The 14,234-nt window shown below is 41.1% G+C and overlaps 1 protein-coding gene across 1 annotated transcript; it reads right to left on the reverse strand.

Annotated features, from left to right (window-relative positions):
- Positions 1 to 2,185: 2,185 nt before the first annotated feature.
- LOC108932467 (transmembrane protease serine 13-like) lies at positions 2,186 to 13,678 on the reverse strand. Its single transcript, XM_018748905.2, has 13 exons — positions 13,500 to 13,678; positions 8,342 to 8,516; positions 7,740 to 7,850; positions 7,388 to 7,552; positions 7,090 to 7,213; positions 6,794 to 6,889; positions 6,605 to 6,648; positions 6,074 to 6,236; positions 4,981 to 5,159; positions 4,752 to 4,850; positions 4,228 to 4,370; positions 3,313 to 3,468; positions 2,186 to 3,026 (listed from the first exon to the last, which is right to left on the reverse strand). Exons 1-13 carry the CDS (start codon positions 13,515 to 13,517, stop codon positions 3,012 to 3,014), a joined length of 1,488 nt encoding a protein of 495 aa, XP_018604421.2. The 5' UTR covers positions 13,518 to 13,678; the 3' UTR covers positions 2,186 to 3,011.
- Positions 13,679 to 14,234: the final 556 nt, after the last annotated feature.

The following is a 14,234-nucleotide window of genomic DNA, read 5'->3' on the forward strand; positions in this document are numbered from 1 at the left end:
ATTCCAACCATTGTAAAAATGAAGGAAACAAAGGATGTTTCATTTGTTAAGTGTTTGGCTGCTGTGAATCTATAGCCTAGGCATATTGAAAGGACATTTCTTGGACAGGGAAACCTGTACTGCTTCCCTAAGGGCACTTATCACACATTCCACCACGGATCATACTTAAATAAGAAACAGGCCATGAATGTTGTTGACGTCATATCATGATCCACTGCAAGTCTTCATGATGCTGGAAAACCCAGAGATAGTTCTATAATAGCCAGGTGTAACAGTGGGATGAACTGTAAACTATTTTCAATACAATTGCTGCCTATCCAAATAATAATAAGTGGTTTTCTTTTTTGTCAGTACTGTACTGCTGTCAAGAAAGGTATAATTTATCTCCGTCTCCATCAGAACTGCAGAAACTCTGTTAACATTCAAGAATGGTCTGAAAACTCATCTTTTACGGACTCACTTCGCCCAAGATCTCTCCAGATCATGTATGGTGTGAATGTTCAGGCACCATAACTTTATGATCATCCCCAGATAACCCTTTACAGAGCCGCTACTCCTGTATTGTATTTAAATGTGTACCTTTTAATAATTTTTAAAAAAACTGTAGGATGATGATCAGGATTCGTCTACCCTGTGTTTTGTGCACCTACTCGAGCGATCAACATTGTTGCATCAAGTGAAAAGAAACAAACTAGGGTTACTTAAGAATCACATGTCTGCAGCCATGTCTCTTTCTCTTAATGTAATGCACAAATTGTATTTTGCTGAGATGTACGTCGCTTTGGAGAAAAGTGCCTGCTAAATGAATAAATGTAAATGTCTCAAACCTGCTTTCACCAATGGATGCAAATGCCAATATATTTTCCTGAATTTATTGTATAAGTACACAGGTTTTTGATCAAATTTTACTGATTTCCAAAGAAGTACACTTTGTAAATTTGCGTCAGTTTCTTTGCCACATCACAAGAGTTCATACAGTCAGATATTCCAGATTTTGTATCCATTTAGAATTTTTTCTAATTAGCTCAGCAATGTCCCCTTTGACAGATTTATCCCTGAGTAACTTCCGACGTGTGACAGAAGCTGCAGTGTTTCCCACGATACACCCAGAAAGAAATTAAATTATACTGAAAGTGAAACAGATTTAGATGTAAAATTTGAAGTTCATAAGCTAAGGTGTACAAGACTTAGCAGAATGGTTCACAACTTGATAATTTGTTACCACTGATTCTGTTTCCTGATCAAAACCTAGACATCTGCAACTCATACACACACACACGCACACACTGACTGAAGCTGCTCAACCCAAGCGGGCTCGCAGCAAGCCGGAGCCCAACCCAGCAACACAGGGGGCAGGGCTGGAGGGGGAGGGGACACACCCAGGAGGGGATGCCAGTCCATCACAAGGCACCCCAAGCAGGACTTGAACCCCAGACCCACCAGAGAGCAGGCACAGGTCAAACCCACTGCACCACCGCACCCCCCATAGAGCAGAAACTCATGATCAATTTTATGTTCAACTACTAATATTTTTAAAATTATAAGCATTCTTTCATTTTTCATAGTTCAGTCTTTAGCAGTTTCTCTAGTTATTCTCTATGTATTTCCTGTAGCTCCTATTTGTTTTCATACATTCTTTCTAAGCTTGTATGAATAAAGAAATTGGTGCTGACACTGCACTTGAAAATTTCCTATGAAAGGGCCTAGATAAGATTTGATCTAAAATATGAATTTGATTTAAAAAAGCAGGACAATTTCCCATGATGACTTGTGTTAAATAAGGATGAAATGTTCCGCAGGTTGAAGTTTCCAGCTCTGATCTTGGCAAACTTTTTGTTCCAGCTGAGCTTTTACTTAGACTGGACGGAGCTGTTTACTGAATGCACTACGCTATTTAAATAATGTCAAATCAAATGTGCTAGCCGAAGTTTTAAAAAATGTTGCTGTCTTGAATCACATTACAGGGAATGGCTTTAATAATGAAAAGACTGGCATGCTACTTTTTCTCCCTCAAAATGAGTAATACAATTATAATTGTTTTGATTGAATATATTATTATTATTATTATTATTATTATTATTATTGAGTTTTATATAGCACACTTTCCTGTTGTTAGTAACTAAGGCATTAATTAATCATACAGTCGAGTCTTCAGCAGTAATATATTTAATTTTGCTTAAGTTTTAAGAATGGTTGCATAAACTGGAATCTTTTTTTCTAGCACTGACTATAATAATTTTGATACAAAAATACAATTCTGTTTTATCTGATTGAAAAGTATACATAAATCCTTTGTCTGGTTCAATGCAGTTTGAATAAAACACTTTATTTAGTCAACAGCTCCCACCCGTTCAGTAAGGTGATTTTTTTTTTTTGTAGAATCAACAGCACAAAGATCAGCATTGGAACCTGCACAAAGGATAAAAATTAATACATTTTACAGTACAACCAGTTCAAAAGTCATCAAGGGAAATGGGGTTATTCTTTGGTCATGTCAAGTCTTTAGCTTTGAAAAATTATAAATACATGATGTATAGTGTACACAAAGACAGTGTGTGCTGTTCAGAATTCTATCCACAAAATTATGAATAGGGTGGAAGTTAATATTGCACAGTCAACACCATTTACTAGTTTAGGCAATGAGTACAAACAGAAAAAAATCACTCTTATTCTTGTGCAGAACATAGATGGTATATAGATGGCCCAATTTATATGAGGCACATTAAAGCTTTTGACCTTGTATCATAGTGGTTCTGAGGAACTGCAAGTGGTTCAACAGTTCCCTGGGCCTTAAGTGAACTAATCCTGGTTTGTAACAGCAGGAATGCACCAGTCCCAAGATAAAGTGCATAATATTCAAGCTTGCTGTTCCCAGAAGATGTTCATTTGTCCTCCAGGGTAAAATGTAGTTTCAATAGAATAGACATGTTTCAGGACTGAGGGTCAGATGAGGTTTGAGCTGGGTTAGAGCACCCATTGAGGGAAGAACCTTCAGAGCAGCTGAAGGGAGATTATGGCTTCTCTTCCTGGGGAGAGACAATAACAGGGATCTGTTCAATCTGTCACACTGGTGTCAGACTTTAGCAGTTCTGCAATGACTCTAAGAGGAAAAAAAGGGGTTTGGAGGAAAGCTGGCAAACTGAAAAAATGAAGACAGACGATGTAGATGTAAAATTCAGAATCATCTTTGGTACTTGTAAGAAATATTGTTGGAGCACTGGAGCTTGATGTACAACAATGATTTAAATGACTTATTTTATGCTGGAATGGCACAGTGTGTATGAGAGGAAGGTATGGGCACATATCACACACCTGCATTTGGCTATAGATCCAAGGCAATAGAGACACCACGTTACTGTAGACTCCTGGCTTGTTTTTTCGCCCACAGCCCATCCCCCAGCTAGTCACACCTGCCAAGTACCAGCGCTGGTCAGATCCTTGGCAGACCAGCGGACCTCCACTGTCTCCCTGTACAAAGAGATAAGGGTGATTCTGAATGGTTCTTCACCATAATGTCCACAAGGGGTCATGGTCACATCTATATACCTCCTATAGCACAACCTACTGGTCAGTGCTAAACCAACAGCTACAGTCATACTTTAATTCATATTATTCCATAATGCCCACATGGGACAGCAGGCAATGTGATGGTTAAGGAGATATTTTGGTATCCAGTGGCCAATTTAAATCCCACTGCCTACTGTGCTTAGGACAAGCATCTGAACAAAGCCCTTATCCTGCATTACTCCAGTAAAAAAACCTGTCTATACAAATGGGTCAAATATTGCAAGTTACTTTCAGTGAAACTCTGAGCTAAAGAAAGTGTCAGTAACTGATACTCCATAGTGTTATACTAACTCTAAATGGTCTGTTAGTCTGAAATTGTAGCAGTACAGTTTTACAGTATCCCTCAGGATGATCATATGTGCTGACTCATGCTTACCCTTGTTTTGCTCCTCTTAAAATAGAACTTGCGTATGCTTTGCTAATAATCATGTTAAATGCCACAATGTGATTTTTTTTTTTTCAGGATTCACAAATTCATTTCCAAATCTAGGAGGTTCACTGGAAAATATCTGGCATCCAAGATAATTCTTATGTAAAAACAACTGTACAAAAGAAGCTGCCATTGGCAAGCCAAAACAGGGTTTAGAAGCAAATCTTGGGTGAGACCATAGAGGTGCTCAATGGGTCCAGCAGAGCTATAGAGCAGTGAAGATCACGTACTTGACAAGAGTCCTTCCCTCCATTCAGGTCTCCGGCACACAACATGTGGGTGGTGATCATGCCTCCGTACACGATGTTGCTGTTGCACACCTGGGAGCTGATTATGTTCACAGCCACTTGCATCATTTTGATGGAGGCCTGTGCTGTACAGAACAGACACAGTTTAAGAAGATTATTGCTTTGTTACAAAAGATTCCATGTAGGGTCTGATTCCTTCAAGCTCATTCCTAACTTATGGAGAATGTTTACTAAATATTGTACAGCACATTGAAATAGGACGCAAGGTTCATCTTTGCGGAAAGGGCATTGTATCAAAATTTTATCTTCTTTTACACGTGTTTCAATAAATCTTTGATAACATGCTTTGGGTTTCCATTAGCACTGACTCTTACTTCATCCTTCTCTTTCTCACTACCCACAGTAATGTCTCTTTTCCATGATAGCCCAGAGATCTGCTTCTTCCTCTTCCTCTTCCTGATTCCCCCACTCTCTTCAGCTCCCTCCAGATTATGATGTTTACTAACCTGCTCCCTCCATTGTAGTGCCAAAGCCAGAAGTCCAGCACTGTATCCCAGGCATGAACACCTGGTTAAAGGCAGGAAGACAGACTGGCTGGACAGTACCTAAACACAAACATTGTGACAAAGAAATTGATCATGCCACATACAGACCCCTCACGAAAACTGTAATGTGTGCCAAACTGAAAAAAATGAGTGTACATTGCATCAGCTGGAGAATACACACTCTACTCACTTGAGAAGGCCACTGGTGCAGTGAGTTTCAACAAAGCAATATCATTGTCATTGGTGTCAGAGCTGTAGTTCTGATTTATGATTATTTTTGCAACATAGTATGGGGGAGGAAGGCTGTTCTGTGTGATGGTTCCTCCATATACTTCCCAATTTGTGGGATCAAGATAACTGGATGAGGACCTTAAGTGGGCAACATATGGAAGAAAAATGGAAGAAAAGAGTCATACAATTGAATAATTTGAATTTCACTAAATGAACTTCCTTCCAAGGTTTCTCTTCTTCATATTGTTCACGTTAATAGAAAACTTTATACCCTAAGTGAATGTGTGTATGTGTGCGCGTTCTGTCATAGACTACTGTCCTGCCCAAGAAGCTCAGTGTCTTAAGCACCACTCTTCCAAAATCGGCTCCAGATGACCTTAAGTGAACATGCAGAAATTGCAGATGGTCTGGGAAATTGAGTTGTGTTATGATCGCAGAGTTGTGAGTCATCTTAAGCCATCTTTCAGTCTACTGTTCCCTTTTCCCATCACTCATGAACAAGACCCAAAGACACTTGAACACCACCCAAAAAAACCCAGCAGCAAATTTCATCATCTGCGTGGACACTTAGTGTCGTCTCTGAAACACAGTTCTCATTTAAACTCCATCTACTCTGCCATGAAGACCTGCTTTGGTCCCCGGAGAAATATGTGAAAATTAAAGTATTTTCTTTCTCGTTTTGACATTGTAAAGTTAGCTCATGCTTTTATCATTTACCAGCAGGCTTTATTACTGCAGCTTATTGTTGTTCAGCAATCCAGTTTGCATGATTTCCCCCTACAACTGGTCTAAACCACAGCAATCAGAATTGTCACCAGCACTAAAAAATATTGTTGTTACTCTAATTCATTATTTTGTATGCTGGCTGCATGTGTCATACAGATGCAATTTCAAAACACTTCTTACAAAGTACTCAGGTAGCCACTAGCACTTAGATGTCCAGAGGTTTATTTTTTTCCCTCTTTTTGCTGTTGCAAATTTTCTGTTTTCTTCTCCTTGGCTCCCTGTTTTGAGCCTCAAAAGCCTACATAGCAGCACATCTTTGCACCGACCTGGGGAAGCAGTGAGCAGCTGTCACCACGAAATCTGGAGCCACCAAGGACCCTCCACACATGTGTGAGCCTAGGTAGTGCATGCTGAGCTGCCAGGGCCACTGGCCCAGCTGTGCCGGAGTGCCTCCTATGATACGGGAGTTGACCTGTGGCCTGCCGCAGTCTATGAATAGCACAGAGGGACAGGACAGAGTCAGAAAAAACAGAAACAAGAATTTTAGCCCAAGGTCACAAAGTAAATTATTATATGTAGAATATAGTTTTAACATTCAATCATAATTAGGAAATTAACAAGGATTGTAATTTGATATGGTAAGACTCTTCTGGAGAACTACATGGGCAGATGTAAATATTCAAAACTTTATAAACAGCAATCCATTTGTAATACAATTAAAATTAAGTGAATAAACAGCTAAATGACATATTTGTTATACATGAAAGTAAAGAGGAATGTTATAGAAAGTAAACCTCTGTTCTGTACTACAGGCTTTTGAGGAATTGATAAATGCCCCATGTAAAGACAGTCCTTACCAGTGCACTGCAACGAGATGGTCTGTTGATTAGGACATGAGGCACTGTGCAAAAAAATACATTGAATACGCAAATATAGACTTCTGTGTGCTTTACATAAAGCAATGCTGCATTTTAGAGACAAACTGATATGTATATGCACTTCTGAAGGTGTGTACAGTATGAGCTTTCAGGTGCCCAAGGTCCTACCTGAGGGCCACGTGTCCTTGAATAAAGTTTGAAGGGTTGTTGGTCACTGTGAAAGCTGGAGATTCTTCACCTTGGATGTCTGTACTCTGGTAACTCCTGCAAAAGACAAGCACACACACACAGATAAAATAAACAGGCGCATTTTCTTATGCATGTGCACCAACTACAGTTGGTGCCAGCAGGTGGCAGTCAGAATTAACAGAAACTCTTTTTTTTTTTTAACTAGAAAAAGCCATGTAAAGCTAGTAATATCCCATCTCTAAAGGTTGAAAACTGACCACGAACAGAATATTTACTTTCTAAAACCAAGCTGAGCGCAGGTCTGATCGGCAAAACTCTGGACCCATCCTTGGGCACAGACAGGGAGGAAACTGTTGTTGGAGGTCCTGATCTGGAGGGAACCGTTGACTCCAAACCTCACTGTGATGTAGAGGAGCCCGGGGTCAGCAAGGGGCAAGGTGACAATGGGGAGAGAGGGAAAGGGTTTCGTTAGGTTCAGGATTACTTTTAAAATGCTGAGTAATCCATATAGAGGGCGGCATGCAGATGTCCATGTCTACCAGCTCTCACCCCATTGCTGGTCTTTCCACTTACCACAGTCTGTCTCATCGCTGCCAAGCAGGCAGTTCTGCTTCCCATCACACAGGACTGTGGTGTTGGGACACGAGTCCCACGTCTCTGAGTTTAGTTGGTATGAAGATGGGGGGCCGCCATCCCCACTGTCAGATGCAGATGTCATCCACCTGGAGCTGTAGTGTACTACACTCAGAGAAGCAGGGTAAATTAAAAGCAGCAATGGACAGAGATACAAAGACAGTCAATATCAAGTAGGAGGAAAAGAGGAGGAGATGGAGGTACAAAGAAGGAGAGACAAGAGTGTTACTATAAAGAGACAAGGTTTTACTGCAGGTCAAAAAGCTTGTATGGATGTGGAGCAGTTCCTTACATCCCACCCAGATGGCGATGGCGAGCAGGGCAAGAAAGATGAGGGTCCCTCCCGATCCCCCGAAACAGCGGGCCTTGTTTCTGAATGATGATGCCTCCCTCTGTGTGGAAGCTAGGAAAAGACAAGCAGAACCTGCGTGAAACATACCATGACCTTAAAATTTCCAAAGCATGCTGTCCCACAGTGTTGAGGAAATACAGCCCAATACGGGCATCCAGTTGCAGGACTTCTCCACGTAACATTACAGACAGTTTCTGCTGCTATCATTCACTCATTCAGCTGATGCTTTTGTCCAAAGCCACTTACATGTTAGGTTTATGTATTAAGTTAGAATAATTTACCCATTCATATAGCTGGGTTAGGGTTATGAGAGTAATTAAATGACTTGCTCAAGGGTGCGACAGAAGGAGTGGGGATTTGAACCTGGATCTGACCCATATGAGGTGAGGACACTAACCACTAAACTACCTGCTCTTCTATATGCCAGCTATGGTGCTACAGTTTATATTTTGCTCAGGTCAATGTTCTTGTAGTTTATTCTGGTCCTTCTGGATACATCAGCAATACTCTTGGAGGTTGCACTTAGAAGTCAAGGTGCTTACGAGGGTTTTCCTGGGTGATGATCGGCGGCGGCACGGGCTGGATTTGCTGGTTAATGTAATAGGGTTGGCTGGATATGCCTGCATTTCCCCCCATTCCATAAACAGCTTCCTCGTAGGATTGCAGCGGTGGCTGGGGATCCAATGCCACAGTGTAGTATGGAGGCGGGGGGTCTTTCTGCCAGAGAAAATCACTGTGAGAAACGTCACCTAGTCTCTCAAAACCTACAATATACTTTTACAACAAGTACTATTTAAAAACATAACAGAGCTTTAAAGGTTGTGTAACCATAAAGCATGTGGTGTGGAGATGGGCAGCAGGACAAAAAACCGAGGGTGATGCGTTCTGTACTCTTCAGATTATGAGCACGTCCCTGATAGCGTTCAGTAGGTGCAACAAAGCGTTTATATTTCAGCATCATTATTTGTCTATTGAGTTCACATTTCTTTCCAAAGACACTTGCACTGTTAAGATACTACTTACAATTACTCGCTTCAGTTCTTGTCAGAGTCACGGCAGTACAGAACCTATCCCAGGATCACTGGGTGCTAGGCTAGAACGGGCTCACCCCAGGTGGGACGTCAGTCCCTTGCACGGTAACCTACACACACACCCACACAACAGACAATTTCGAGTTACCAATTAACCTGAAAGGTGTGTCTTTGAACTCTAGGAGGAAAACACACTGAGACAAAGGGAGAAGATGCAGTCTTGACGCACTATGCTAGATTCCCGCCTCTACCTATATGGCCCAGATGATTTTCAGGCTACACTCAATCTACACCCAAACAGCCGAAGCTCCTTACTGTGCTGCCATACATGCAATTAGTAGCATCAAAACACTGGGTAAATTTTACTGCATCAACTGAGGGTACATGCCTTGTTCAAGGGCATTGCAGTGGTGATGGGATTCAAACCTGGGTCCTTCAAGCACATGGGCAGCAAAAAGTTGAATGAGAAAGATATGGAATTGTAACTTTAGAGTTGTTACTCCAAGTCCTTTTATTTTACCATTGTGGAAAGTACAGTATGAAAAATCTTCCATTATACGTCATATATTCAACTAGTTACAGAAGAAAAATGCTGCTCAACTGTATTGCTTTTCACCATAATGAAACCACTCATAGTGTCACGCCCACGAACTCGGCGACAAGCAACACCGGCAGCTAATCAGGCAGCCTGGACCTTAGGAAGCTGCTGAACCTTGCTTCAGCCTCGTGACTCACTTGCACTCCTAGCAATTGCTCCTCGTCCTGCTCCTCGTGATTAACTCCCTGGTCTGCCTCGACTCCTTGCCTGTCTTTGAATTACACCTCTCCGATTCTCCTTTCGGACTACGTGCGCACATCGGTTACCCTTGACTGCCTCCTCGACCATGTCTTACGGATCGCCCCTTGAACCAGCTTCCCCTGCTCCGCGCTTGGGTTTGACGCACCCGCCCCGGGGAAACACCGTGACACATAGAAGACTGTGATTTTCCATCTTATTTACTACATAACCGGTCCAAATTTATAAAAGCAAAATTCTTACTATGGTGATAGAGGGAGTGTGCGATGTTTAGTGTTGTATTCTATTCAAAGATATAAAATGAGGCTTTATGCACTTAGAATGTGTTAAAGAAATTTCCCAATGCTCTCTTACTAGTACCAAATTTCTGCAAATTAACACTTATTTTTGGGCCTCTGGGACACTTTGCAAACCATTGCCAAAGTCTGGGATTTTGCGGCCTTGTCCTTTGAAAACCCTGTGAGTGATTGTTTTCGTCGCATCTGAGCTCTTAATTAACGTGCTTCTATAGCTGTTGATTGAATGACTCATACAACAGAAATCCTGTTGAACCAAACTTATAGGTGGAGGACTTAATGTGTTATATCAGTTCTTCCAAATAAAGCTGGGTTTGGTCTGTTGAAGGTGCGTCAAAAAAATAACAGTGTGGACATTATTAAATACATTTATTAGTCTGAGACACTAATATATCAGGAATTCTTTTCATTAATCAGGTATTAAAAACAATTTCCAGGCTTTCTCGATCTTTTCACCATTTCAGGTATTCCACCAATTATTAATTAACATTACCTGAATTGTTGTATGTATCCAGTTAACAACACAGTCAAGCATAATGACACACAATCTATCCTCGCAATCCGTGTGTTCAGTGTTCGCAGGTCCACTCATTCACTTGAAATAAAGTGTAACTCATTTATCACCAGCCACGGACACCTCGTGGCTATTCAAGGCCATGCACAGCAGGCAACGAATTTTTAGACGCCTACGGCGCACCGTCACAGATGGGTTCCAGTAAAGACAGACTGCCTCCACGTTCTCGTGACTTTCATATTAACACGTGTGTTTGTCGAGCATCTTATGATCCACGTTTATGCAGTTTTACACAGTTTTTGCTTATTTATTTTAATTAAAAATGGGAAGCCTAATGCAAGAGTGAGTGAAAGTATGCTGGCAAGTGTGCCCAAGTGAAAAAAAGGCTGTAGTGAGTCTCACTGATAAAATACTGGCGTTAGGTAAACTGTGTTCTGGGATGTCTGTAGCATCCGTAGGCTCTGAAATCAGTGTTACTGAATCCACAATTTGGTGATCCAGAATGAGGAGAAAGATTTTACTATTCCACAGAGAACGGTGCATAAAATACATTTATAAAATGAACTATATAATAAGTAAGCTGTGTTTTACATGAAGGGTACACAATATAACGAGTTTAACCCCCTTTCCTTATAGGATCAATGGGTCCATACTTGTGTTTTCCGTATTTACAAAGTTTTCTAGGAACCTAACCCCCATGAATAGTGAAGCCTGAGTGTATTTCCTGGAATGGATAAAACTAGTATACAGAGAGGGTCTACCAGTAGCAAGGTTTAAAACCCCACGTAAGACCTGAAGAACACATTCTTATATATATTTATTCATTTAGCAGACACTTTTCTCCAAAGCAACTTCCAGTGTCAAGCAACTGACAGTTATTTACCAATTTATACAACTGGGTCATTTTACTGGAGCAAGTGAAGGTAAGTACCTGGCTCAAGGGTACTGCTGCTACAAGTGAGACTCAAACTTATGATCTTTAGGTCCAAAAACAGCAAATTTAACCTTTATGCTACCAGCTGCCCTCGTTTGAACCTACAGCTAAATGACTGAATTTTGAGAAAGCAGGTATTTAATTTTGTGAAGTAAAGATGAGTTCTTTTGTAATGTGAACCATAAATTATTGTGCCTCTTGCTCCTCCCTCATGGGCTGAACACAATACCTGTGTTCTGAAAAATGCAAGAGTCAATCATTCACATTGTATTTGTCTGATGCATTTCTTCAAAACAGGTTACAAAGTTTAAATACCTACATTTAATTACCCTTTTGTACAGCCTGGTAATTTTTACCAGAGCAACTGAGAGTAGGTATCTTACTCAAAGGTACTTCAGGAGGTGGAATTTGAACCTGTAACCTGTGAGTCCAAAGGCACCACCTTCCACCTCTAGTAGTCCAACAAATGTATATATTATACTGCGTAAGATGCTCCCTTCCGGGTTTTGAATTTTCTCATGAAGAGAGAAACAACAGTAGCCTTCATTGTGTTTCACCTGAGTGATAACCATTGCACGTGTGAGGTCAACACCCACAGCTGACCATTGCAAGACAGAATGAGCCATTGTTCCTGGAAAGAGGATGAGCTGAATGCAACCCATCTCGTATGGCAAGTAGGGGACAGGCAAAGTAAATGCTCACAAACTGCAGTTGTCACAGTTATCACCATACTGGTTTGGTTTGATTTAAGACAATATACTGCATATTTGCATGAACTGGATTTCGTAAGGCTGGATCCACATATTTAAACTTTTTTTTTTCAATAAAGTTTTTAAATTAATCCTGGGTGAAAAGCAACAGAGGGGGCAGAGGTGTATCCCATTGGCCAAGGTGGAGTAGTGACTCCTGTTTTTGATTCACCAGCATCATAAATAAGGCAAACAAAATCTTAGAAAAAACTGTGACTATCTGAACATTATGGAAGGAAAGTGAAGACAAAAAATTTCCACATTCTGAAATTGCACAGAGAAACGAACGAGACGGCGCTTGAAAATATGATGAAATTGTCCTGAAAACAAAGGCGACTGATGTCATATCCTCTTTTTGTAATTCTTCAGAACCAAAGTGAAGCAACTGAAACTGAATCAAAGTCAAATAGACTGCTTCTGTTATAATTCTGGGCAGGCCGTGGGAGCGCAGTGGGTTTGGCCAGGACGTGCCATGCAATGGGTCTGGGGTTTGAGCCCTGGTTGGGGTGCCTTGCAGCAGACTGGCATCCCCTCTGGGGTGCCTCCTTGTGCCCTGTGTTGCCAGGTCAGGCTCCGGTTCACCACAACCCCACTTGGGACAAACGGTTTTAGACAACATGTCCATGTGTGCTATAATTTACAATATGTCTTTATATAGAGGCCCTTTCTCGATGTGGTAAACCAAAAATCTTTCCACCCCTTAATCGAGAGTCCACAACTAATCAAGATTGGTGGCCATAAGTGGTAATCAACACATCGCCATGCATCAGTGTCATCTTCTATTTTGAGATTCTGAGATTTCTGAGATAAAGATTTAATATTTATTAAGATATTTATTTATGTTTATTTTTATAGAGCGCTCTTCTCATGCAGTGACACAGAACGCTTTAACACAGGCATACAGCAAGAAAAATTGATACAAACAAGGAAGACGGTCAACTAATGGCTACCATAATGAAGAACTTATTATAGAGCTATAAGTATACCTACTGGCCACCAGGGAAAGGTCCCTAGAGATTTTAGGACCCAATCAATAAAATCTCTTTGAAAAACCATCTCAAAAGACAAAAAAAACACTCTTCACATTTTCCTCACCACTTTAAAAGTCAAACGGGGATTTGTGTTTCACACCATTATTTCCGAGTTCTGCACTGTATCTCCTGCAATATATATAGTCTTTCATAACACAGACCTTTGAGAAAAGTTATCAAATTGAAGTCACATTTACAAATCTAAGCATTAATTCTGCATAAACGCCAGCAGATAAACCTCGAGGTGCCCATAACTAATCGAAACAGGTGTCTTGCGAAAGAGTTCTCTGCATACAGAAAACAAGGCCCAAAAACACACTGCTCGGCATAAGGTGGCGACGGAACGTACCGGATCATATTGTGCCATGGGAGCTCAAGGAATTGAGAGGTCAGGGAGCAGTCCTATCGCAAGCAGCTGTGAATGAACCTGTGCCTTGGAGGAGAAATCATAGCGTGCTGGAGCCGAAAGTGACCCCACTCTGTCCTCCTTGCTCTGCCTACTTGTGGCCCTCGTCTCTGTCTCCGACACAGGTGGGAGTGCCTTTCATCTCCCCCCCTTCTTGTTTTCTCATTCCCACGTGGTGCAAAAACTGCAAAAACCTGCTGTTGTCAAACCGGTTCCTCAACTGACACAGGCTGCCTGCATTGAGACTTACTCCTGGTAGGATGGGTAACCCATGAAGGTGAAACTCCAAAGTCCTGGGTGTGGAAGTATTAAAGCTGTCTGACGTCAACCATCTCTGTTATGCCCAACACAGAGGTTCGAACAGATGGGAGAAATTTCAAAACAAGCAGCCTTAAAGCATGTACTGTATATTATGGGGATCAAGTCCTTCTATGTTAAAACAGCCACTGTGAATTAGTGATTCCACCCCCAACACCATTGTTCATTTGTTTGCTTGTATCTCATCTATATTTGTTTTCATCATGCTGTTTTTTAAACCTTTGCCTAGTTATTTAGTTATTTTGAACTCTGCCTTTCCCAGTTTTATTTGTTATTTTATTCTGGAGGTTCCACCTGTGGTCTCTAAGTTTGGGGTGAGCTGAGAAAATTATGTTTGTTGTTTGTTGTTTTCCAAAATAG

The sequence above is a fragment of the Scleropages formosus genome, chromosome 10 (assembly GCF_900964775.1).
Source record: "Scleropages formosus chromosome 10, fSclFor1.1, whole genome shotgun sequence".
Classification (NCBI taxonomy): Eukaryota; Metazoa; Chordata; class Actinopteri; order Osteoglossiformes; family Osteoglossidae; genus Scleropages; species Scleropages formosus.

Excerpts from the sequence above, each read along its gene's own strand:
- LOC108932467 (XM_018748905.2), bottom strand. Across the intron at positions 7,851-8,341 it reads CATCACCCAGGAAAACCCTC|CTTCCACACAGAGGGAGGCA; the intron begins GTAAGCACCTTG and ends GTCTTTTCCTAG. Across the intron at positions 4,851-4,980 it reads TGCACCAGTGGCCTTCTCAA|GTACTGTCCAGCCAGTCTGT; the intron begins GTGAGTAGAGTG and ends GTTTGTGTTTAG.